Here is a 26,133-nt window from a genome sequence, read left to right on the forward strand (position 1 = left end):
TTTTGTGACCCTTCTCTGAACTTTTTCTAACTCTGCATTGTTTTTTTGAGAATAGTCACCAGAACTGCACTCCATACTCAAGGCGAAATCTTACCAGGGATTTATAGTGACAGAATTATGCTTTCCTCCCTTGCATCAATACTTTTTTTTAATACATGCTAGTATCTTATTAACCTTAGAAGCCACTGACCTGCATTGTGCACCCATCTTTAGCTTGTTATCTATTACTACTCCCAAATCCCTTTCCTCCTCTGTTTGGCTAAGTCTAGTTCCATTTAAATAATAGGTTCCCGGCTTATTTTTACTTCCAAAATGTAGAACCTTACATTTTCCAGTATTAAATCTCATTTTCCATTTACCTACCCATTCTTCTTATTTTTGTAAATCCCCTGCACTGACCTAACGACCTTACACAACTTTGTATCATCTTCAAAACTAGAGATATTGCTATTTAATCCTTGCTCCAAGTCATTAATAAAAATATTAAAAAGAACAATCCAAAGCTGACATTTTAACCCCTTAATGACCAGACCATTTTTCAATTTTCTTACCCTTAATGACAATGGCTATTTTTACATTTCTGCAGTGTTTACGTTTAGCTGTAATTTTCCTCTTACTCATTTACTGTACCCACACATATTATATACCGTTTTTCTCGCCATTAAATGGACTTTCTAAAGATACCATTATTTTCATCATATCTTATAATTTACTAAAAAAAAAAAAGATAAAATATGAGGAAAAAATGAAAAAAAAACCCACACTTTTTCTTACTTTGACCCCCAAAATCTGTTACACATCTACAACCACCAAAAAACACCCATGCTAAATAGTTTCTAAATTTTGTCCTCAGTTTAGAAATACCCAATGTTTACATGTTCTTTGCTTTTTTTGCAATTTATGGGGCAATAAATACAAGTAGCACTTTGCTATTTCCAAACCACTTTTTTTCAAAATTAGCGCTAGTTACTTTGGAACCCTGATATCTGTCAGGAATACCTCAATATCCCTTGACATGTATATATTTTGTTTTAGAAGACATCCCAAAGTATTGATCTAGGCCCATTTTGGTATATTTCATGTCACCATTTCACCGCCAAATGCGATAAAAAAAAAAAAAAGTTCACTTTTTCACAAATTTTGTCACAAACTTTAGGTTTCCCACTGAAATTATTTACAAACAGCTTCTGCAATTATGGCACAAATTGTTGTAAAAGCTTCTCTGGGATCCCCTTTGTTCAGAAATAGCAGACTTATATGGCTTTGGCGTTGCTTTTTGGTAATTAGAAGGCCGCTAAATGCTGCTGCGCACCACACGTGAATTATGCCCAGCAGTGAAGGGGTTACATTAGGTAGCTTGTAGGGAGCTTGCAGGGTTAATTTTAGAGATCAGCCTCCCACCTGACACATCCCACCCCCTGATCCCTCCCAAACAGCTCTCTTCCCTCCCCCACCCCACAATTGTTCCCGCCATCTTAAGTACTAAATAAAAGAGGTTTTTTGTTTTTTTTTAAATAAAAATAATAAAATATTTTAGTTGTGATGGACCCCTGCCTTAGCACCAACCTCCCTGATCCCCCCCTCCAGCTCTCTAACCCTCTCCCCTACCTAATTACCGCCATCTTGGGTACTGGCAGCTGTCTGCCAGTACCCAGTTTGGCCCCACAAACCAAAGTATTTTAATTTTATTTACAACTTTTATTTTTATTTGTAATTATTTCTGTAGTGTAGCAGCCCCCCCTCAATACCCCCACCCCCTTCCAGATCCTTTTATATGTAAAAAAAAATAAAAAAATAACTTTTTTTCCCCTTCCTTCCAGTTCCTTCATTGGTGTCAGTGTGGCTAATGCACGCACGTGCACACGCCTGGGTTGTCCTTGCTGATTGGTGGATAAATTCATCCACCAATAAAAAAGTGCTGTCCAGAGTACTGAAACCAAAAAAAAGCTTAGATGCCTTCTTTTTCAAATAATGATAGCAAGAGAACAAAGAAAAATTGATAATAGGAGTAAATTAGAAAGTTGCTTAAAATTGCCTGCTCTTTCTGAATTACAAAAGAAAAAATTTGAGTTCAGTGTCCCTTTAAAGCTAAGATGCTCCTTTTCAAAGATTGAGTTTTTGTGCACAAATATTACATTAATCAATCCCCATCAATGCTTTGCTATAGAGCTTATTAAAATATGGCTACCTATAGAAGGATGGAAAAGAGCTCTAAATTAGGAACTACATATAGTGTCTATATTTCACTTAATCTTTCAGTCCTAATTAAAGGGACAGTAAACATTATGGAGAATGTTACATAACATTTATGTTACGTGTTACATTTAGAAGGCCTTCCGTCTGAAAAAATTTAAGGGCTAAAAGTATAGTTACCTACTTAGGGAAGCCATCCTCTTCGGCGCGGTAGTTATTTAAATAGTGCATCACAGGCTCACTATCAAATCACAGTGCACCTTATTGTGCCATTCAACTACTTGTAGCGTGCTCCCATGCTAGGTAAAGTTGTTGGCTGCTTAAAGGGCCATTATAGTGAACAAAAATGACATGCTCTCGTTCGTTAGAGAGTGTGATTTTATCTCTATCAGCCTTGCAAATCTATGGGCCAGATTACAAGTGGAGCAATATTAAACGCTCCCGCTCTATCATTAATTGCACTAGAAGTAAGCATTTTGCGCCAAACTTACAATATTGCACGTACAATGGCATATTCCCCCATAGAAAAAAAACTAACACCCTATTCATGCGTAAACATGATTGCATATTCTCAAGTGTGCTAACCAGACATGAAAATATGAATATTTCACATTCCAATGTTCGACACATAGCAGAACATGTTTTATTTATTCATAAATATACATTTCTACATATATCTGATGGTATTTTGGTACAATATATATTTTTACCTATATATATATATATATATATATATATATATATATATATATATATATATATATTTATATATATATATATATATATATATATATATACAGTACATGATTATATATAGGTATTTATATAGGAATATCTATTTATAATTACTTAGAACATATTTTGCTATGTGCATAACATTGGAATGTGAAATATTTACAGTAAATACATGTTTAATACCAATATTAAATATGAATATGCTTTTCCATGTTTTCATCTACTGTAAAGGGCTCATATGCACTTCTATATATGTCTATATACAGTATGTGTACTATGTATTTATATGTTTATATGTGTATACTGTATATGTCTAAATACATATATACACATATAAATACATAAATAAGTACATATAAATAGACATATATAAATATATATATTAAAGCCGTTTGCATGTCTTTTTTCGAACACCTGAGACCTCATATGTTTGGAGTCTTAATAACTTTTTTGTGCAATATTTTTCTTAAATATTTTTCTTCATAAATGGAAAGAGTCCACAGCTGCATTCATTACTTTTGGGAAATAAGAACCTGGCTACCAGGAGGAGGCAAAGACACCCCAGCCAAAGGCTGAGTGTTGTGCCTTTCGTTACAGGCTGACTCGCCTTCGTGTTCTACTCAGACACGTTTTTGAGCTGTTTGGGGACCCTACCCTTCTCGGTTATGGGAATCATCAGTCTCCTTCTTTGAATGGCTCACCTCGTTAGACATGGGGGGTTGAAGTAATCTCCTTTAAGTCTTGTTATCGAGATCCTTCCCAGTCTTGTTGGAAGAACAGGCTTTCCGTTAGGCTGGTCCTGCGAATCTTGCTTTTCTTCTTGGGGTGTTAACCCTCGGGTTGCCTGTCATTTTATTTTATCCAATTAGGATGAATTTTATTTTTATTTTTCATACTATGTTTCCTGTGGGAACTTTCGCTGGGATCGATACTCGCTGTGCTTCTACGGACTTTGGTTGCAGGCTGGTCCTGCTTGGGTTCAGATATTCTGTGTCGCGGCTTATTCAGACACGTGGCGCCTATTTATACCTTGCTGGTCAGGTTGGGGTGCCGAGTGCTCTCAACATTATCATGTTTCTTGTTATTTGTTTTACAAGTTCAGCTAAGCATTCTCAAGAGGACATGCGGGTCCATGTGGCTCTCGGGATTGTTTGAGTCCTAAATAGCAGTCTCTATGGTGACTGGGTCAGTGGATTTTGCTGCATCACTCTGTTGCTTCCGATACCCTCAAGACCTAGAGTATTCCTTCACACGTGGTGGGAAAATTAGAGGGTTTGGCACCTCCTCCGCCGGTCGGGGTGGTGTGGCTTTAGGAAATTTTCCTTTTAGACTTGTTCCTTTAGTGGTTCTCTTCTTCATTGAGACCTTCTTGGACTTTATCCATTTTTCCTTGTGGATGGGTCACTTTCGGGGGACTTGGATTCCCTTCGGGAGTTAGTTGTTCCTTTTTTGGGACATTAGACAGTGAGGTCTTTTTGGGCTCCAGTTAGGGGTCCTTATGCATCTCCTTTGGGGAAGAAGAGGTCCTAGTGGTTTTCCACTCACAGGGTTCAGGTATTGCCATCCAGGTGGCATCCAAGCCCATGTTTTACGAATCTGAGGTGATGTGGCGCTTGATGTTGCTCTGTTCGGGTGACTTGTCCTCATTGTTTCCCTTGTGTATGGAGCTCGTGGCTAGCTGGATAGCTTGCTCAGCATACTACCAAAGGTTGCTAGTTCGATCCCCGGGCGAGGTCTACTCAGCCTTCCTCCTTTTCGAGGTTGATAAAATGAGCAGCGCCTTGTGTCCTTTAAGGGGGATTAGCCTGTTAGCTCTAGTGTCCTTTTATGGCCTTGGCTCTTAGGAGTGTTGGGTTCCTGCAAGGGGTGATCTCTTCCCTTTGGGTCAGGACTTGCAAGGGCTTCTTGCTCTTGTTATCCGGGTAATTCTGGATTTTTCCCTGGGAGGTCTATTTTTTTATATTAGACGAGGGATTTATGTTCCTGGAAGATTGTTTAATCCAAACATTCGTGGGGCCCAGGCTTCTTGTCCTGATCTTCTGGTTGCCAAGGGTTTTACTTATCATTTTCTCTTTGTGGATCCTGCTGTGGGATGGGGATGTTACCGGACCTTATGATCCTGGGACTGGCCTGGGGGTTCCAGTTTCCAGGGTACTTGGGCTTAGCCCTTGTTCTGGCTGTTCTGTTTTACAGCTTGGCCAGATTTACTGTGGCTTGTCTTGTGCCGGACGATACGATTCCCTTTGGACAGCCAACTAATGTGACCTGATGGTGGGCTTTTCTGCCTAGCAAACGGAAGGTTTGCGGTTGCCCAACTATCACTTTTGCGCCTGGTATGTGTGCTAGCACAATGGTGTTTTAAGGGGTTCTTTTTGTGTTCATCGGTGACGTGGCCTTGTGTCCTCTCGGTTCTTCCTTCGACTTCCTTTCTTATGGGCAGGTGTTTATCGACACTCTCCTCTTCTGGGGGCTCGTTGACCTCCTTACGGAGGTGTGGTTCCTTTTTTAGGGACCTTTCCTGTGTTCGGGAGGTTGGAACAGATGTTTTATCTGGTTCAGGGATTGGACTGCTCTTTGAGTTGTTCATTTCCATCTGGTGAACTGCTGGCTCCAAATTGAGACTTAGTCGGGTGGCTTTGCTAGATCTCTTTGGGTCTAACGTCTGCTCTATTGTCTTTAGATTGATGTGGCTGTGTCCATTCTTCCGCCCTTTTGGGGCCCGGTCTTGGGGTTCCTTTTTGTTCCCTTGCTGTCAGATTTGCCGTTGCTTGGGCTAGTCTGGCTAGGTGTAGGATCTGAGATTTGTTGTTTATCCTCAGGTCTTGGGGGTGCCAGTGGACCTTTTTTTAGAGGTGCTGTGCCTCTTCCCCTTTGGTATCTGTGAGTAGGTCTGGCGGCCTGGATTGCCTGGAGTGTGTCCTCTGCCTTGGAGGTTGGACAATCTGCTAGTTTGTTCTGCCATTTTTTTCCTTACGGAGAGTGTTTTCTCTGTGTCTTCCTACGGAGGGCAGCTAGTTACTGGACTCAGATGTTTATCTTTCTGAGTTTGCTACTTGTAATTTTCTGTTTGCTCAGTCTCTGAATTCTGATGTTTTGAGGACTTTGTCTTCAGCTGTCTTTTCGGTGCTGTTGCACGATATTTGGGAGATGTTTATTCTCCTTGGTGATGCCCATTGCTCCTTGTGGGTTGGGCGTCGTTTCCCCTTGTTCTCGGCATCCATTCGGGTCTCTGTGGACTTGGCCTTCTTTTGAAGGGGGCTTTTCCTTTATTGGATTTTGCTGTACCTTTTGGGTTTCCCTCTGGTTCACCCTTGTCCTCTCCCTTTTGGGGATTTTGGTACTGTACTAGTAAGGGTTGTGTGGGAAATGACTGCGGGCGATGGTTCTCCTGGAGGAGTGTTGGCTCAGTGAGTCTGCTTTGCGGTCTCTAGTTAGGCCTTCAAATTATCTGCGGGTCAGTTTTCTTGGGGCCTTTTCCTTCTAGTTTTTTTGCCCAGCTCCGACGAAGTGGGGTTTGGTTGGGTTGTGCTTTTTTCAGGCCTGCTGCCCTCAGAATGGGCCGCTTATTATACTCTTCCGTTTTTGCATTCAGTGTCCTCTATAGCTTGGGTATTGTTTTCCCAAAAGTAATAATACAGCTGTGGACTCTTTCCATTTATGAAGAAAAACTTAAATTATGCTTGCCTGATAAGCTTCTTTTCTTCAGATGGAAAGAGTCCACAGCTCCCCACCCGTATTTGTTCTGTGGGGCGTCTCTTATTTTTTATTCTTCTGGCACCTTTTCACCCTGGTATTTCTTCTACTGTTCCTTGTTCTGACTGGGGGATGAGGGAAGTGGGAGGAATATTTAAGCCTTTGGCTGGGTTGTCTTTGCCTCCTCCTGGTGGCCAGGTTCTTATTTCCCAAACGTATGACTGCAGCTGTGGACTCTTTCCATCTAAAGAAAAGAAAATTATCAGGTAAGCATAATTTAAGTATTTTTATTGAATGGTGTTATTATGAGTGGAACTGTACTTTGTAATGTGTTTTTGATGTATTTTGTGACACTTTTTTGTTTCATGAAACAGTTAACCAGAGCTCTGAGGTTTCGCTAACCCAACACATGTTAACTTCAATTGCGCTCAAGTAATCGCATTTACTTTTAACTTATAATACGAGCGAAAAACCTGACACACGCTATCAGCCGCAATAATCCCCTTATTACTTGCGCTCCACTCGTAATTTTGCACAAAAATGTTATAAGGGCTCAAACATATGAGGTCTGAGGTGTTTAAAACAAACGATCTCCCAGCAAGTTTAAAAAAAATCTGTGTTTAGCCTCCTCAAAGAGGTTAAAGTACCGATCAGTAGCTGCACAGAAATTCTGACCTCGAGAGGAAACTGCTGCTGAGCCAATCATTTTTTTCACTATAATTGCGCTTTAAAGAAAAGAAATTGAAGGGGGTTTAAATCGCTCTTTGGTCAACTACCTATATTGCTGGGGGATATTGTGGATATGTTAAAAAGACTATTATCTATGGGGGGGTATAGTTTCACATTAGCTTTTGACATAAAAAAAGGTTTCCTTCATATTAGGGTCATGTTTATAATGTGGTTTGCCTTCAGCACTAGTGGATATATGTTCTACTAAATATGGGCTACATTACAAGTGGCGAGCTAACGTTATAACGCTCATATTACAAGTTGAAAGTAAATGTGACCGCACAAGTGCAAAGTAATTTTGTGCTTGTTGGGTTAGCGAGACTGTCCTTGCATAAAGGGTTAAGTTCCAAGTTGCACCAAACACATATATACATTAAAATAAAATGTTACACTCATATATACACTATTTAATAGTAATTATCCATATAAATATATTTTAAAAAAATAATAATAATTATAAGGCTTAAAAGGAATATGACAAGGTAATTTAATGTAAAGGGAAATGTATATATACTCACATATACGTCTAAATATGTGAATGTATGTATATATACATATGTTTATATGGGTATACATGTGTATTTATGTTTATATGTGTACATATGTATATACAATACATACACATGTGACCTTTTCACTCAAGCATAAACTTCGCTAGAAGTAATCTTTTTGCATGCATCGATTAGAGTGCTTATTTTTAATGAAATTTTAAAGTTTGGACGTGAGCGAAACACAACGGGCGCTAACCAAAGGACTTTTCTATATTGCACCAGGTTGATGTATTCTCCCCATTGACTTCAATGGAGTGCAGAGAAGAAAAAATTTAACACATCGCTCGTGCGCTAACCCGACAAGAGTTATTCATATTTTACACTCCAATGTTCACATACAGAACATTTTTATTTTTATAGGAAATATATGTATATTACTATATGTAATATATATATATATATATATATATATATATATATATATACCTATATCTTTATTCCTATAGATATATTAGTATAGGTAACTATTTTACATTAACATTATCAGATATATATAAGGTTCTTTAGAAGGATGGGATCTAGCCGCTACCATTAAATTCTCTTTATATGACACCAACACTGGAATTGGAAGTTACTACTTACTAAAGAGAGCACGAGGACATTTGGAGGATTCTACTTTCCATATTCCAAGATACAGAAGCCTGCACTCTGGGAGATCCAGTGGATCATTCTATCTTTTCTACAGGGAGTGCCTCACTCTTTTATGAAAGTGCTACATTCTTACCTCATGTGATTGAGGTTCATTCAAGTAAGTGCACATCTAATAGGGGACTAACACCTGAAGATTTTGCTCTCCGTATTTGATGTGCTCCTGATTACCTCTGATCGTTTAGGATTTTTAATAGCTTATGGACATTTGTAACACTATACACTATATATTATATTATATTTTTTTATAACTTTGTATTGCTATAATATTTTACTATAAACTGTATTATATTTTATTTATTTATTTATTATATATATTTTTTAGTTTGAGTTTTCTGCGCCACCCTGCCCCTTTCTTTTTATGTTCTTTATTGAGGAGTGATAGGTCTCCTCTGCTATTTTGGGTTTTGGCAGCTGGATACTTCTTACTGAAAATATATATACTTTTATGAGGTGCTGGGTATAGAGTATATACCTTGTAGCATAGCTTTTATTTGACTGTGAGCGCCCAGGAGTGATTCAGTGGATTCTTTCTACTGGTTCATTCATCTTTTGTCTTTATATATATATATATATATATATATATATATATATACATATATTTAATAAAAAAAAATAAAAAAAATTTTTATGTGAAGAACAAAGGAATGTAAAATATAACAAAAGCAATTTGTGTTATGCGCTTTAGATCTAATGCACTGTCGGGTTAGTGCACATGAAGAATTACAAATCTCAAAGAACTTTTTTTAAATTTTAAATATAACATATTAAAAAATATTAATAATTATATATATTCAATTGATTATTTAGATTTTGTACAGTATCTATAATTTTTAATAAATAATATTTTTTTAAATTTTATATTTGATATTTCAAGAATACGCTTTGAGATTTGTAATTCTTATGTGCACTAACCTGACACCGCATTAGACCTAAAGTGCAAAACAACAGTCGCCATATGCATATTTTACATTAATATGTTTTTCACATAGAAAAAAATACATTTTTATTATTAAATATATATTTCTACATATATCTGATAATGTTAATGTAAAATAGACACTTATACCAATATATCTATAGGAATCGATATATAGGTATAGTTATATACAGATATATATATACAGTGGGGAAAAAAAGTATTTAGTCAGCCACTAATTGTGCAAGTTCTCCCACTTAAGAAGATGAGAGAGGCCTGTAATTTTCATCATAGGTATACCTCAACTATGGGAGACAAAATATGGAAACAAATCCAGACAATCACATTGTCTGATTTGGAAATAATTTATTTGCTAACTATGGCGGAAAATATGTATTTGGTCAATATCAAAAGTTCATCTCAATACTTTGTTATATATCCTTGTTGGCAATGACAGAGGTCAAACATTTTCTGTAAGTCTTCACAAGGTTATCACACACTGTTGCTGGTATGCTGGCCCATTCCTGCATGCAGATCTCCTCTAGAGCAGTGATGTTTTGGGGCTGTCGCTGGGCAACACGGACTTTCAACTCCCTCCAAAGGTTTTCTATGGGGTTGAGATCTGGAGACTGGCTAGGCCACTCCAGGACCTTGAAATGCTTCTTACGAAACCACTCCTTCGTTGCCCGGGCGGTGTGTTTGGGATCATTGTCATGCTGAAAGACCCAGCCACATTTCATCTTCAATGCCCTTGCTGATGGAAGGAGGTTTGCACTCAAAATCTCACGATACATGGCCCCATTCATTCTTTCATGTACACGGATCAGTCGTCCTGTTCCCTTTGCAGAGAAACAGCCCCAAAGCATGATATTGCCACCCCCATGCTTCACAGTAGGTATGGTGTTCTTTCTCCTCCAAACACGACAAGCTGTGTTTCTACCAAACATTTCTACTTTGGTTTCATCTGACCATATGACATTCTCCCAATCCACTTCTGGATCATCCAAATGCTCTCTAGCATACTTCAGACGGGCCCGGACATGTACTGGCTTAAGCAGGGGGACACGTCTGGCACTGTAGGATCTGAGTCCCTGGCAGCGTAGTGTGTTACTGATGGTAGCCTTTGTTACGTTGGTCCAGCTCTCTGCAGGTCATTCACTAGGTCCCCCCGTGTGGTTCTGGGATGTTTGCTCACTATTCTTGTGATCATTTTGACCCCACGGGGTGAGATCTTGCGTTGAGCCCCAGATCAAGGGAGATTATCAGTGGTCTTGTATGTCTTCCATTTTCTAATTGTTGCTCCCACAGTTGATTTCTTCACACCAAGCTACTTGCCTATTGCAGATATAGTCTTCCCAGCCTGGTGCAGGTCTACAATTTTGTTTCTGGTGTCCTTCGACAGCTCTTTGGTCTTCACCAAAGTGGAGTTTGGAGTGTGACTGTTTGAGGTTGTGGACAGGTGTCTTTTATACTGATAACAAGGTCAAGCAGGAGCCATTAATACAGGTAATGAGTGGAGGACAGAGGAGCCTCTTAAAGAAGAAGATACAGGTCTGTGAGAGCCAGAGATCTTGGTTCTTTGTAGGTGACCAATTACTTATTTTCCACCATAATTTGCAAATAAATTCTTTCCAAATCAGACAATGTGATTGTCTGGATTTGTTTCCACATTTTGTCTCTCATAGTTGAGGTATACCTATGATGAAAATTACAGGCCTCTCTCATCTTCTTAAGTGGGAGAACTTGCACAATTGGTGGCTGACTAAATACTTTTTCCCCCTACTGTATATATATATATATATATATATATATATATATATATATATATATATATATATATATATATATATATATATATATATATATATAAAACAATATATATTTACAATAAAAATATATTCCTGTATGTGAAGAACATTGAAATGGGAAATATGCACAGTATATACAATAAAACACAAAAATACATATGTACACACACACACACACACATATATATATATATATATATATATATATATACACACATATTTAGACATGTATATGTATGTATATATACATTATAGCCCTTTGCAGTCAAACACCTTTTCATATACCATATACCTTTTATAACTTTTCATTTTTAATATTTATATGAATAATTTCTATCAGATAGTGTTTATATGAGTGTAACTGTAATTTTCAATGTATGTATGTTGTGTTTACTGCAACCTTTTTTTTAAAGCACTACCCTCTATGCAAAGTTTTCAGTTGCGCTAACCAGACAAGCGTTTAATGCAATTGCACTCTCACAATTGCATTTACTTTCAACTTGTAATATGAATGTTATTTCCGCTGTGCTCAAAAAGCCAAAAAAAAGCCAATATCATTTGCAACTGTTAATGCGCCACTTGTAATGCTAGCCCTAAGTTTTTTTACTATGTATGCACTGTAAATATATAAGATTCCAATGTTCTTCACATAGGGGAAAATGTTCTATGTATTTTTAAATATATATTCCTATTATAACTGTGTATACATATACCTATATATATATTTATATACTGTACCTATATATATTTATATCCACTCCAGCACAAGACACTCTCCAGTTTTAATACTTTATTAGTGAGGTTTCGGAGGGTGCCCCTTCATCAGACTATACAAATAAAACAACCTACTTTTACCCCCTTATGTACCCTACCATAAGTGACACACATCGTCTGTCCACGATCCCGGTCGGCATCCTAGAAGAGCAACTGCACATGCGCCCCAGTCAGCTTCCGGGTCCCCGTCTGGACATACTTAAAAAAGCAAGCTAAAAAATGTAAGAAATTACATGCAGGATACACAGCGTGTCATTAATCCAATTTCTGACATATCTCCAGTATCTAAATTAAACATGCACATTGGTTCTCTGCATATACTATCATATTATGTAAACTCACAACTTGACACCTCTGTTCATTAACCACTATTTCACCTACTCGCTACTATATCACCGTCTGGTTATTCCCACTTCATTTTCATCTATCACTTAGTATCTGCATATTCTCTGTATCATCATTTTAGCATCTAAGAATTCAGAATAATTTTATGGTATATAAAATAATCTCTCTATCCAACTATCCATTATTACAGTATTTTAAACCATTAACCAATATATAGTTTTATATATATATATATATATATATATACAGGGAGTGCAGAATTATTAGGCAAGTTGTATTTTTGAGGATTAATTTTATTATTGAACAACAACCATGTTCTCAATGAACCCAAAAAACTCATTAATATCAAAGCTGAATAGTTTTGGAAGTAGTTTTTAGTTTGTTTTTAGTTATAGCTATTTTAGGGGGATATCTGTGTGTGCAGGTGACTATTACTGTGCATAATTATTAGGCAACTTAACAAAAAACAAATATATACCCATTTCAATTATTTATTTTTACCAGTGAAACCAATATATCATCTCAACATTCACAAATATACATTTCTGACATTCAAAAACAAAACAAAAACAAATCAGTGACAATATAGCCACCTTTCTTTGCAAGGACACTCAAAAGCCTGCCATCCATGGATTCTGTCAGTGTTTTGATCTGTTCACCATCAACATTGCGTGCAGCAGCAACCACAGCCTCCCAGACACTGTTCAGAGAGGTGTACTGTTTTCCCTCCTTGTAAATCTCACATTTGATGATGGACCACAGGTTCTCAATGGGGTTCAGATCAGGTGAACAAGGAGGCCATGTCATTAGATTTTCTTCTTTTATACCCTCTCTTGCCAGCCACGCTGTGGAGTACTTGGACGCGTGTGATGGAGCATTGTCCTGCATGAAAATCATATTTTTCTTGAAGGATGCAGACTTCTTCCTGTACCACTGCTTGAAGAAGGTGTCTTCCAGAAACTGGCAGTAGGACTGGGAGTTGAGCTCGACTCCATCCTCAACCCGAAAAGGCCCCACAAGCTCATCTTTGATGATACCAGCCCAAACCAGTACTCCACCTCCACCTTGCTGGCGTCTAAGTCGGACTGGAGCTCTCTGCCCTTTACCAATCCAGCCACGGGCCCATCCATCTGGCCCATCAAGACTCACTCTCATTTCATCAGTCCATAAAACCTTAGAAAAATCAGTCTTGAGATATTTCTTGGCCCAGTCTTGACGTTTCAGCTTGTGTGTCTTGTTCAGTGGTGGTCGTCTTTCAGCCTTTCTTACCTTGGCCATGTCTCTGAGTATTGCACACCTTGTGCTTTTGGGCACTCCAGTGATGTTGCAGCTCTGAAATATGGCCAAACTGGTGGCAAGTGGCATCTTGGCAGCTGCACGCTTGACTTTTCTCAGTTAATGGGCAGTTATTTTGCGCCTTGGTTTTTCCACACGCTTCTTGCGACCCTGTTCACTATTTTGAATGAAACGCTTGATTGTTCGATGATCACGCTTCAGAAGCTTTGCAATTTTAAGAGTGCTGCATCCCTCTGCAAGATATCTCACTATTTTTTACTTTTCTGAGCCTGTCAAGTCCTTCTTTTGACCCATTTTGCCAAAGGAAAGGAAGTTGCCTAATAATTATGTACACCTGATATAGGGTGTTGATGTCATTAGACCACACCCCTTCTCATTACAGAGATTCACATCACCTAATATGCTTAATTGGTAGCAGGCTTTCGAGCCTATACAGCTTGGAGTAAGACAACATGCATAAAGAGGATGATGTGGTCAAAATACTCATTTGCCTAATAATTCTGCACACAGTGTATATATATATTACAAAAAATACATTATATATAGGAGAAGTTAAAGCGGTCGGGATAGCCAAAGTCCTGAGATTATCACGTTTACTTTCACTCACGCAAACATTTTACTTTCAACTTCTAATATGTGCGGTAACCCACGTGCATTAAAAGTTTTCATCTGCCTGTGTTTGTGCATGAGTGGAGGTGCTAAATAGTGGGCCACTTGTTATCTGGCCCTATATTGGGGACAAGGTGGTTCCCAATAAGCAGCTAATATTTAAACATGGGAATATCTCTAGCTACAACTCTATTTAATGTAATTTCTCATTTTAATTACATACAGGACTGATTTATTAATGCTGTTATTGAATATATATCGCAGCCTCATACTGGCTCCTCCACATTTAGTAAAAAAAAAAAAAAAGAGTAAAGAATGATGATTGATAAAAATAAGTTGCTTTGCATAGTCATGGATTTGCTAATCTTTGAATCTCTCTATACTAAAGATGCATTGAAACCAAACGTGAAATCCCTTGATTATTTTGTTTTGTTGTAAATATTTTAAAATAAAAACAGGAAATCCTGGTCAATTTCAAAGTGGTATTTATGTAATAACTGTAGTGCTTGCAATTCTTCCCTCTATTATACAGATGTTCTGAAGTCACCATAGTGACGTAGCTAATTTCTTATGCATATATACAGTGATTAGCAATCCTAGGGCTAGCAGAGCATGCTGTTTATATGGACGACCAGAAGTATGTTATTTCTGGTAGTTTGATTACATTAGTCAGTTCACATTACACTGCTTTATTTAGTAAAGTAAATGGAGAATTGTTGAATTTCACCATCTTGAAATACATACTTCAGATTTCTAGTGAGCGCAATTAGTCATATCGCTGGTACCTACATATAAAAGCAATTATGATTTTGTTTTGCTTTACATTGTAGCCATTAAAACTTACACTTTACAATGCACTGTATAAATAAGCATAACTATCTTTAAAATAAATATTCAAATTTGACTAAAAATACGTGCAAGCTGTGAAGGCCCTGCTTGGTATGGTAAATACAATTTACCTGTCCACATTTCATTTACACTGTTCATAGTGTATTAATTGCGTCTGATTATTTGTTTAATCATATTCCCAGCTGTTCCTCTTTTGGAAAGAGAGTCATTCTTTTATGTGTTGATTCCCCATCCCTCCTTTTAAAGGACTGGAAAACCCCTTTCTCGCACAAATGATATATGGTGTAGAATTAATTCCTGCAAATTATTTTGTGAAGTATGTTATCATAGTCTGATAAGGATTTTCAAAGCTTTGAAGAACCATAAAATGTTCATAAAGTGCCATTTTTGTTATCATTTTTTATGTGGCTTCAGACAGCAATAAAAAAGATACTTAAAGGGACAGTTTACTCCAGAATTTATATTGTTTTAAAAGATAGATAATCCGTTTATTCCAGTTTATTCAGTCCCCACTTTTGCATAACCAACACAGTTATATTAATATACTTTTTACCTCTGTGATTAATTTGTATCTAAGCCTCTGCAATCTGCCCCCTTATTTCAATTCTTCTTGCAGCCAATCTGACTCATAAATAACTCCCCTTGAGTAAGCACAATGTTATCAATATGGCACACATGTAATAGCGCTGTTTAGCTGTGAAAAACTATCAAAATGCACTGAGATAAGAGGCAACCTTCAATTGAATACCAAGAGAAAAATGCTAATTTGATGATAAAAGTAAATTGAAAAGTTGTTTAAAATGGCATGCCCTATCTAAATCATAAAAGTTTAATTTTGACTAGACTGTCCCTTTCAAATTCAAAATATTTTCTATATTTCCCCATCATGTTTAAAAAAGGGACTTTAGATAGACAGATAGATAGATAGATAGATAGATAGATAGATGGGAAAGTAATTTTGGGTGTCTGAATGGGGATGTCCAATGGCTGGAATATTACTTATGGTTTTATATTATAACTAGTCCTAAAGTCAGTATACACTGGCCATTTTTTGCAGTACAGCGGTTCCACCCCTTGCTCTCTCTCTATCGCCCCTCTCTTTTGCTCTCTCTGCCCCCTCTCTTTTTGCTCTCTCTTCCCCCTCTCTCTCCTTTGATCTCTCTCCCCCATCTTTTGCTCTCTCTCCCTCTCTTTTGCTCTCTCCCCCCTCTCTCTATTTTGCTCTCTCTTTCCCCACTCTCTTTTCCTCCCTCTCTTTTGCTCTCTCTCTCCCCCTCTCTTGTGCTGTCTCTCTCCCTCTTCCTCTCTTTTGCTCTCTCCCCCTTTCTTTTGCTGTCTCTCTCCCTCTCTTTTGCTCTCTTTATCTCCCCTCTTTTGCTCTCTCCCCCTCTATTTTGCTGTCTCTCTCCCCCCTCTCTTTTGCTCTCTCTATCCCCCCTCTTTTGCTTTCTCTCCCCCCTTTATTTTGCTCTCTCCTCCTCTCTTTTGCTGCCTCTCTTCCTCTCTTTTGCTGTCTCTCTATCCCCCCTCTTTTGCTCTCTGTATCCCCCCTCTTTTGCTTTCTCTCTCCCCTCTCTTTTGCTCTCTCTATTCCCCCTCTTTTGCTCTCTCTCTCCCCTTTCTTTTGCTCTCTTTCTCCCCTCTCTTTTGCTGTCTCTCCCCCTCTCTTTTGCTCTTTCTCTCTCCCTCTCTTTTGCTCTCTCCCCCCCTTATGCTCTCTCTCTCTCCCTCTCTTTTGCTCTCTCTCTCTTCCCCCTCTCTTTTGCTCTCTCTATTCCCCCTCTTTTGCTCTCTCTCTCCCCTTTCTTTTGCTCTCTTTCTCCCCTCTCTTTTGCTGTCTCTCCCCCTCTCTTTTGCTCTTTCTCTCTCCCTCTCTTTTGCTCTCTCCCCCCCTTATGCTCTCTCTCTCTCCCTCTCATTTGCTCTCTCTCTCTTCCCCCTCTCTTTTGTTCTCTCTATCCCCCCTCTTTTGCTCTCTCTCCCCCCTCTCTTATGCTCTCTCTCTCTTCCCCCTCTCTTTTGTTCTCTCTATCTCCCCTCTTTTGCTCTCTCTATTCCCCCTCTTTTGCTCTCTCTTCCCCTCTTTTGCTGTCTCTCCTCTCTCTCTCTATCCCCCCTTTTTTGAACTTTCTCTCTCCCGTCCTCACGGCCCCGCCCGTGACACGCCCGGCCCCGTCCTGCCCCGCCAAGCTCGTGTCCCGCCCGGTCCCGCCCCCATCACGCACGGTCGACCCAGGCCCAGATGCCAGGTCAATGAGGGTGTTGAAGGCCAGGTGTGTTTGTCCTCACGCTGTCTCTATTGTGCATGACAGCTTCGGACAAACACAGTTGGCCTTTTACATTATAGGATTGGTGGGATTTTTCTGATGCAGATTAAAAAAGTAATTTTGCAGATAAATTTGTAATATATGAAAATATTTGCCATCAATATTATGCAGCAGCACTGGAATCATGACCTACATTATTATTAAGAACATAAAGTGTAAGAGTGTAAAAATTACTCTTTGTTCTCTTGAAATATAACTGTATTTTAGTAGTAATTTTTAAACATACTTTTTATTTGTTTTTTTTATTTATAGCATAGTGATTATTTAAAATTAATAAAACACCAACACATAAAATAAAATTAAAAATGGCACATTATAAGGTCAGCTCCAGTCCTTCCAATCCCATTTATCTGTGGTTTTTCAGCTTCTGAGTAGTCAGCCCATACATTCATATAAACATCTAAAATAGCATCCGTGACCATTTCAGGGTGCATTGCACATATGCAAAATAATAGAATTATTCCAAATTGTCTTAAAAAACATAAAAAATCCAGTTTTGCATTTTTTCAACACCCTTTGTGTGTTAAATTCCATGCATCCATTATAGTGCTGTCCATGCATCTATAGGGCACATTTCATCTGCTTGAATATGATCTGATCTTTTCCTAATACAGAAATGTTATCACTTGTATTGTGGCCACTGGGGCTTAGGGTTGCCACCTGTCCCTTAAAATACAGAACATTTATGAGTTACACATGCTGCAGGGTGTGCAGGTAGGAATATGAATAGTGCTGTCCAGAAACACAATACATGTTCTTACCTGCACACCCTGCAGCATGTGTAACTCATAAATGTCCAGGAAAACATGGCTGAGGTGGCAACCCTACAGGGGCTTGATAAATCGGCCCCATTATCTGAATCATGACAGTTTAATTGTGATTTACTGTGCCATTAAAGGGACACTACATACATTTCATGCGCCTCACTATAATCATAGGTGCTGCCATTATGGAACCTAGGTTACACTGCAGGGATCTGAAGGAGAGTTGCTGCACATGCGCAAACAGGTCAGCACTGGAATGTAGTTAAAAACAGATTTCAATATGGCAGGATCCATGACTAAAGGGAGGCAGAGAATAACCTCAATACTATGCTAATAAAAATGTATTTAGTGTATAATGCCCCTTTAATTACTTTGCTCAAGTAATAAAGTGTACAATGAAAAAGAAATGGTGTTAAAGTGGGATCTACTTTTTAAATTAATTTTGTGAACCATTTGTGCTAAATTAAATTTAATTTGGGATTACAAGTATTAAATCCAATTTTGTGCTGAATAACAATTTGTTTAAGTGTTATTTTTTTAATTTAGACCATCATAGTAGTAAATGTACTTTAGCAAAACTTATTTGCATATTTCTGTAAACCGAAAGGCTATATTTTCTTCCTAAATGGAAAGAGTCCACAGCTGCATTTATTACCTTTGGGAAATAAGAACCTGGCCACCAGGAGGAGGCAAAGACACCCCAGCCAAAGGCTTAAATACTCCTCCCACTCCCCTCATCCCTCAGTCATTCTTTGCCTTTCGTCCCAGGAGGTTGGCAGAGAAGTGTCAGAAGTTTGTTTTCGTCTCTTATGGAGGGTAGTACTCTTCGACATGGGACGGGAGCTTTAAGTAATCCTATCAGTCTCTCAGTGGAGTCCGGAGATGCATGGAGAGTCTTTCTGCGAAACCATCCCAACTCATATTAACAGCTCCACAAGCAATAAGCATTGTCGAACTTTGCTTTGCTGCCTGCTTTCTTCTCTCAAGTCCATGGCTGAGGCGCTGCTACTATTCGTCACACTTGAAGTGCCGTGTTCCTGTTCCACGGCGTAGATTCCGGTAAGATCGTTTACTTCATCAGAATGTACTGTAACTTATTTGTTTTCCTTAAGGAACTATCTTGCGGGACTTATTAAGTATATATATATATATATATATATATATATATATATATATATATATATAGGGCCTCAGTAAGGCTCCTTTGGTATCTTGGAATCAAGGGTTAATATCTCCTGAGGGGGATTATTGAACAGGGGGGTTCAATATAATGTTTGTTATGTGATTCAATCTGCTTATGTGTAGTGTTAACTGGGCTCTTGGCTTAGAACATAAAGGCCTTGGAAGTGACGCAACCTTATGGTTGGGCTCTCTTTTTTTGGACTGTACGGTTCACCTTGTGACTGGACGTGTTTACGTTCTGGTCTTCCATTTCCGCATTCCTGACCGTGTGGTGACTAAAAAATTAGTGTCTGCTAGTGTCTGGTTCTAGGAGGTGGTGAGTGCCCCAGCCATTGTGGGTGTCAGGTGCCGTTTAAGTTTTTTCTTTAGTCCATTATTATTATATTCTCTATCTAGTTATGGAGTATTCTGATGCTGAGGCTGTTCAAGTTCCAGATTCAGATTCTTCGACTTGTGAAGAATGCGAATTGGCCCCGTTGACAAAGGTCAATCAGTTATGTTTGATATGCCGTATTAGAGCACCGGTTCCTCAGGTTTGGAGAATCAGGGGTCTGCTGAGCCATCCGCCTCTGGGGGTTCTGTCCTCCGAGAGGCGAGTTCCCTGCTGCTCCCTACTACTACACATGCGGGTAACTCAGATTATGTTTATCACTCCTTACAGGGCGGCTTGTTCCCCCCGGAGGTTGCACTCGTTTTTGCTTTCACATATTTTTTGTGATTATGCGTCTGCAAAGTCCAGACTTTATTTGCATTTGTTCTCGTGCCCGATCGTCCCGGGTCTACCGGCCTTGGGTGGGCCTATACAGTTCCCTGCGGGTGTAGCTGTCCCTGAGTGTTGTGCCTTTCGTTACAGAATAGTTACTCAGATGCGTTTTTGACTTATTGGAGGATCCTATTCTTAACAGATACGGGAATCCACAGTATTCTACTTTGAATGGCTCACCTCATTAGACATAAGGGGATGACGTAATTTCCAAATTGTTTTCCAGTTTTTTATTGGAAGAGCAGGGTTCCATTTGGCTGGCCCTGCGGATATACCTGTTTTCTTCCTAAGCGTTAACCTACGGGCTGCCTTATATTTGCTTTTATCCGGTTAGTATGTCTTTTAATTTTGATTATGTGTTTCCTTTGGGAACTTTTGGGATCGATTCTCTCTGGTTGCTTCTTCAGAAGTTTAAGTCCTATGTTTGTCTGTTTGACCTTCCCCTCTGAGGGAGGATTTAGGCAACTTGACAGTTATGAACCCAGCTGCGGCTGGTCCAGCTGGGATTCAGATCTTCTGTCCTGTGGCTTATTCAGACACATGGCACCTGTTTTGCCTGTCTGGTCTGGTGGGGCACTGAGTGCTTACATTATTATTTGTGTGTTTTCTTGTTTTTCTTTACAAGTTCAGCTAAGCACTGTAAAAGAATTCATATGGCAGGGGGATTGTGTCAGTCCTTATTTGGCCTTTACTCTGGTTGACCGGGTCAGTGAAGTTCTGCTGCGTTACTCTCCTTGCTCCGATTTCCTCGGGGCCTACAGTTTATTTTCTCTTTTGGGAGGATTGGGGGCTTAGCGCCTCCTTCACGCCGTTTTGGGCGGTTTGGCCTTCTAGGGCTCTGGAATTGTCCTTGGACTTGTTTCTGTTGTTGTTCTCTTCTTGAGACCTTTCGGACCTCGTCCGTTCCTCGGGTTCCTTAGGGGGACCTGGTTTCCTTTGAGAGTTGGTTCCTTTGTAGGGACATGGGCAGTGTGGTCTCCTTGAGATCTGTTAGGGTTTCTTCCCCAGAGCTGGGGAATGCTCTGCATCCTTCTTTCATCTTCTCCTCTGAATTTATGGGGGTGATGTGGAGACTAGCCTGTGCTCGAGTGACTTTGTCCTCAAGGTATCCCCTTGTTCTTGGTCATCTTGTGGCTATTTCTGCCTAGGGCTCTAGTGACCTTGTTTTGGTCTTTGCTCCCTTAGCTCCTTGGAGCATTGGACTCTGGCGAGGGGTAGTCTCGTCTTTGGTCGGGACTTGCAAGTTCTTCTCGTTGTCCATTTTGCTTTGGACATTGTATGTACGGTTATCTCCCGGGGGTCTGGTTTTTATATTGGACGGGGGGTTTCAGTTCTGGGTTCTTGTTTGTTTGGGGGCTCGGACCTCTCCTCACTCTGGTTCTTCCAGTGGCTGAGGTTCTCACTCAGCATTTTCTTTGTGGATCCAGTTGCGGGTTGTACCGGACTGTTAGGATCTAGAGCTGGTCTGGGGTTCCCCAGTTCCAGGAAACTTGGGCTGGGTCCTTTGGTTGGGCTAGTTGAACTGGTTCAGTTGGCCAGGTTTTTCTGGGTGCCTATGCCCCTTGGGCTTGCCTTTAGCCTATTGGTCTGTTTCCCTTGGTTGGCTTGCTGAAATAGTGTGATGGCTTCGCTGCTCTGCAAGCAGAGGGTTCGCTGTGGAACCACTGCAGCTATGGCACCTTGTCTGTGTGCTAGCCATTTCAAATCTTCAGGGGATTCCTTCCAGGTCAGGGCGTTAGAGATTTGTTCTCTAGGTTCAGCTTATGGCTGTGTCTTGGTGGCAGGTGTTCTGTCCTTCTGGCCCTTTTGCTGGTCCCCATTGTCTTGGGGGGCGTATATCTTTCTTTCAGAAGTTTGGCCCCTATCTTAGGGCTTTTCCTGTCTCTTCAGGAAGTTGGGACAGACGGGTTATCCTATTTCGGAGAGAGGTACGCTCTCTGGGTTGTTCTGTCTATCTGGAGAGTTGCTGGCTCCGCCTTGAGTCTATGTTGGGCCTTAGCTAGATCTCTAGGTTTACGGCCTTTTCGACGGTCTCCATGTGGTGTTTCGGGTTTGCATCCAAGCACTGTTGTAATGGCTGTGCCATTTTTCCGCTTGTTTTTTGAGCTGGGGTTTTTCTGGTCCCCTAGTTTCAGACCTGCCGATGCTTGGGCTGGCCCGGCTGGAGGTAAGTCCTGAGATCCGTTGTTCCTCTTGGATCTTGGGGGCGCATTGGTCGTCATTGAGGTTCTGGGGTCTCCTTTTATTTTCGAGGTCTGGCATTTTTGGTTGCTTAGAGCGTGCCTTCTGTAGTGGAGGTTTAGCACTCTACATTTGGTAGCCGCTTCTAGCTAGTATTTCTTCTGTGTCATCCTGAGGATGGCTGCATGTTCTTGACTCAGGTGTTTACCTTCGTCTGGGTCTGCTACATGTACTTTTGCCTGAATACTTCAGTGTTCTGAGTTCGGATGACGTTTGGTCTCCGTTTTTAGTTGGTTGTTCATAGATGCTGGTTGACTTGCTGCCTGGCAAGTGAAGGGTTGCTCTTTGAAGCCAGCTGCAGCTGTTTGCGCCTTGATCGTGTGCTAGCTAGCTAGCTGTTCCAATCATTTGCAGGATGTTGGGAGAACCTTTTCTCTGTTCTGCTACCTGGTTCTAAACCTTGTGGTTTCTATTTGGATTGGGCGTTGCCTCCCCTTATTGTCAGGACCCATTTAGGTCTTGCAAGCTTGGTTTGATTAGGGAGTTTTTCCTTTTATGGTGTTTGTGGTAACATTTCGGTTTCCATTTGGTTCTTCCTTGCCTTATTCCTTTGGGAGTTTCATTTGGGGTTCCCTTCGCTAGTGAAGGGTGTGTGGTGGGGGACCGACTATTGGGCGACGGTGTCTCCCGAGGACTGTTAGCTCAGTTGAGTCTGATGTTGCAGTCTCTAGCTAGGCTTCCGGGCTATCTGCTGGTCAGTGTCCTTGGGGACTTTTCCCTTCCTGTTTTCTCGGCTTCGGACATTGGGTAGAGGTTTCAGGCCTGGTTTCCCCTTTAGAGCGGGCCGCCTATTGTACCCTCCCATTTTGGCATTAAGTGTCCTCTATAGCTTGGGTATTGTTTTCCCAAAAGTAATAAAAGCAGCTGTGGACTCTTTCTATTAGGAAGAAAAACATAAATTATGTTTACCTGATAATTTTCTTTTCTTCCGATGGAAAGAGTCCACAGCTCCCCAACCGTTTTTTTTAGGTAGGCGTCTTTGTTTTTTATTCTTCTCGCACCTTTTTCACCCTTATATTTCTTATACTGTTCCTTGTTCCTCGGCAGAATGACTGGGGGATGAGGGAAGTGGGAGGAGTATTTAAGCCTTTGGCTGGGGTGTCTTTGCCTCCTCTGGTGGCCAGCTTCTTATTTCCCAAAAGTAATGACTGCAGCTGTGGACTCTTTCCATCGGAAGAAAAGAAAATGATCAGGTAAGCATAATTTATGGGGGTTTTTTTGTGCCAAATTTGAAATCTTTCAACACTGATCTGTAGGTCAGCCTTTATAGATCTACTGGTAGTTCGCAGCTTATGCCATCCAAAATCTTGAATTTCCATTGTTACTTGTAAAGAGGTTTACCCAACATAACATTTGGGAAAATCTCTTATGTACAACTTTGAATAGTGCGCAGTTCACAGTTTATCTATTCCAGACCTTCTTTATCTGTTCCTCAGATACTTATTTGACTCTGGGTGTTTGATAAATAAATACATGTTTTAATATATTTTGGCCCAGGATATAAGTGGAGCGCAAATGTTTGCGCGCAAGAAATATTGGGTTTTTGTGATTGTTTGCATGCAGATTAAATTGCGCTTGTATTACAAGTTGAGAGTAAACTCGATCGCTTGAGCGCAATTTAAGTTAATGCTCGTCGGGTTAGCGAGTACTCAGAGCTGTTTTGTGAAACAAAAAAAGTCTCACACAAATACATTACAAAGTAAAGTTACACTCATAATAACAACATCTAATAAAAATTCTTGGAAAAAAAAATTGACACAAAAGTTACAAATGCTCAAAGATATGAGGTCTCAGGTGTAGAGTTATTTATGTTTAATAAAATATAAGAAAACATGGATTTTAATGTTCTTGGTTACAGATTTATTATTAACATATGGAAATGTTAATCTAAAGGCACTCAGCATTAAAAAATCATTCATAAATTATTTCCACTATTTCTTGTATGTCTAAATTGTTGCTTTTTTTGTGGAATTTAACATTATATTTTTATATTGACAGGTTACTCTTGTCGGCTCGTTTCACAAACAATGTCACTTATCATGGTGAACGAGGACTCTCTGGATGTAAGTAATGGCTTGTGTAAAAATCCTGCATTCTATAGATGCTATGTTTTAATTAATGAACAAAACAGTTACAAAGTATGTTATGCTGTGTCATATGGCAGATGTGAGACTAATGAGGGACTCCTTATTAGCTTTTGTTTTTAGTATTATAAAAAAAAGCGTGATATTTTTCGTGTTGTAGAGATGTGGCAGCGAACTTCTATGTCATTTTTACTTTCAAGTGAATTATCATTGGTAAACGCCTTAGGCCTCTCCAAGTGAATCTAATCTATTGTCACTGAAATTTATCATCTGCAAAATGTTGAATTTTTTTCTCACACAAGAAAACTATAAATCTGTCACTGCTGTTTAATGATTTAGTTGTCTAGGAAATACACAACTGACTTTTTTTTTTTATATAAATTCTAACAAGAACATTATTTTGTCCAACTGTCAGCATCATTTTAATCAGTTCCTGATATAGTTCACGATTCTGTTCAAGAGAAATAACTGGCACTGATATGTCATCATTAGTTTATACAAAGGTGTGCTCCACTTGTCAACACTTGAGGTGTCAAAAAGGAGGCTAAATTATCTGCTCTTACATCCATCAAGTTTTTTATTCATAGATCTGTACATATATCTTATTTTAATCCTGTAATGCTGTATATGGGCCTATCCTTTCTTGTTTGTATTAAGTGTGGAAGTTCTTATATGCTGAATGCTGGGAGGGTCTCTGTCATTCATGTACCCCCAAAGATTTTAATGAATTGTCTGACGTTTAATTTTAAGACCACTTTCATAGCTTCTGTGAAATAACCAGCAGCATACATATGAGTAACTGATGGATACAATAGACAATTTACGGGCTAGATATAATTAAGTCAGTGGGGTATACAATACTGCAGCTTAAAGGCCTCATTTAATACCCACTTGCTGTTACACTGAGATTCAACAAGAAAAAGATCTGACCCTGGGTGATGATGATTTTCAGGCTCAGCCAATAGAAGCTAAATGGTCTTGTGTATTTATTGTATCACATATTTCTTGCAGTGCATTTTATGCTTTTCTGGTAAGTCATCAAAATGCATTTAAAATGTAATTTGCTTTTAAAATATTATTTGTCATAGGGCCAGATCATGAGTGGAGCGCTAACAGTTACACGCAAGCGATAAGGGGTTTATTGCGGAATTTATGCATGTCGGGCATGAGCTCAATTCAAGTTAATGGGCGTTGGGTTAGTGCATCCTCAGAGCTGAGGTTAACTGTTTTAGGAAACAAAAGTGTCACAAAATACATCAAAAATACATAACAAAGTACAGTTACACTCATAATAACACCATCTAATAAAAATAAAGATATGAGGTCTCAGGTGTTAGGGGAAAAAAGGCAGGCAAAGGGCTTTAACATAGAGATACATACATACACATAAATAAATATGTGTATGTATGTATATTTATATATATATATATATATATATATATGTGTACATATGTATTTAGATATTTATATGTGTATATATGTATTTACAGACATATATACACATATAAACACATACATTTTATCCGCCAATGAGCAGGGGGCTGTATTGCACAAAGCATTTCTGGTGAAATGCTTGTGCAATGTTAAATGCCACAGCAAATCATGTCCGCTTGACAATTGATA

The 26,133-nt window shown here is 39.2% G+C and overlaps 1 protein-coding gene across 1 annotated transcript in view; it reads left to right on the forward strand.

Annotated features, from left to right (window-relative positions):
• Positions 1 to 26,133, forward strand: part of ATP8A2 (ATPase phospholipid transporting 8A2) — a 1,256,305-nt gene that overhangs the window by 226,281 nt on the left and 1,003,891 nt on the right. The window contains exon 22 of the mRNA XM_053705572.1: positions 24,425 to 24,489. Coding sequence (XP_053561547.1) covers positions 24,425 to 24,489 — 65 coding nt within the window. The remainder of the gene's footprint in view (positions 1 to 24,424; positions 24,490 to 26,133) is intronic.

This window comes from Bombina bombina, chromosome 3 (assembly GCF_027579735.1).
Source record: "Bombina bombina isolate aBomBom1 chromosome 3, aBomBom1.pri, whole genome shotgun sequence".
Lineage (NCBI taxonomy): Eukaryota > Metazoa > Chordata > Amphibia > Anura > Bombinatoridae > Bombina > Bombina bombina.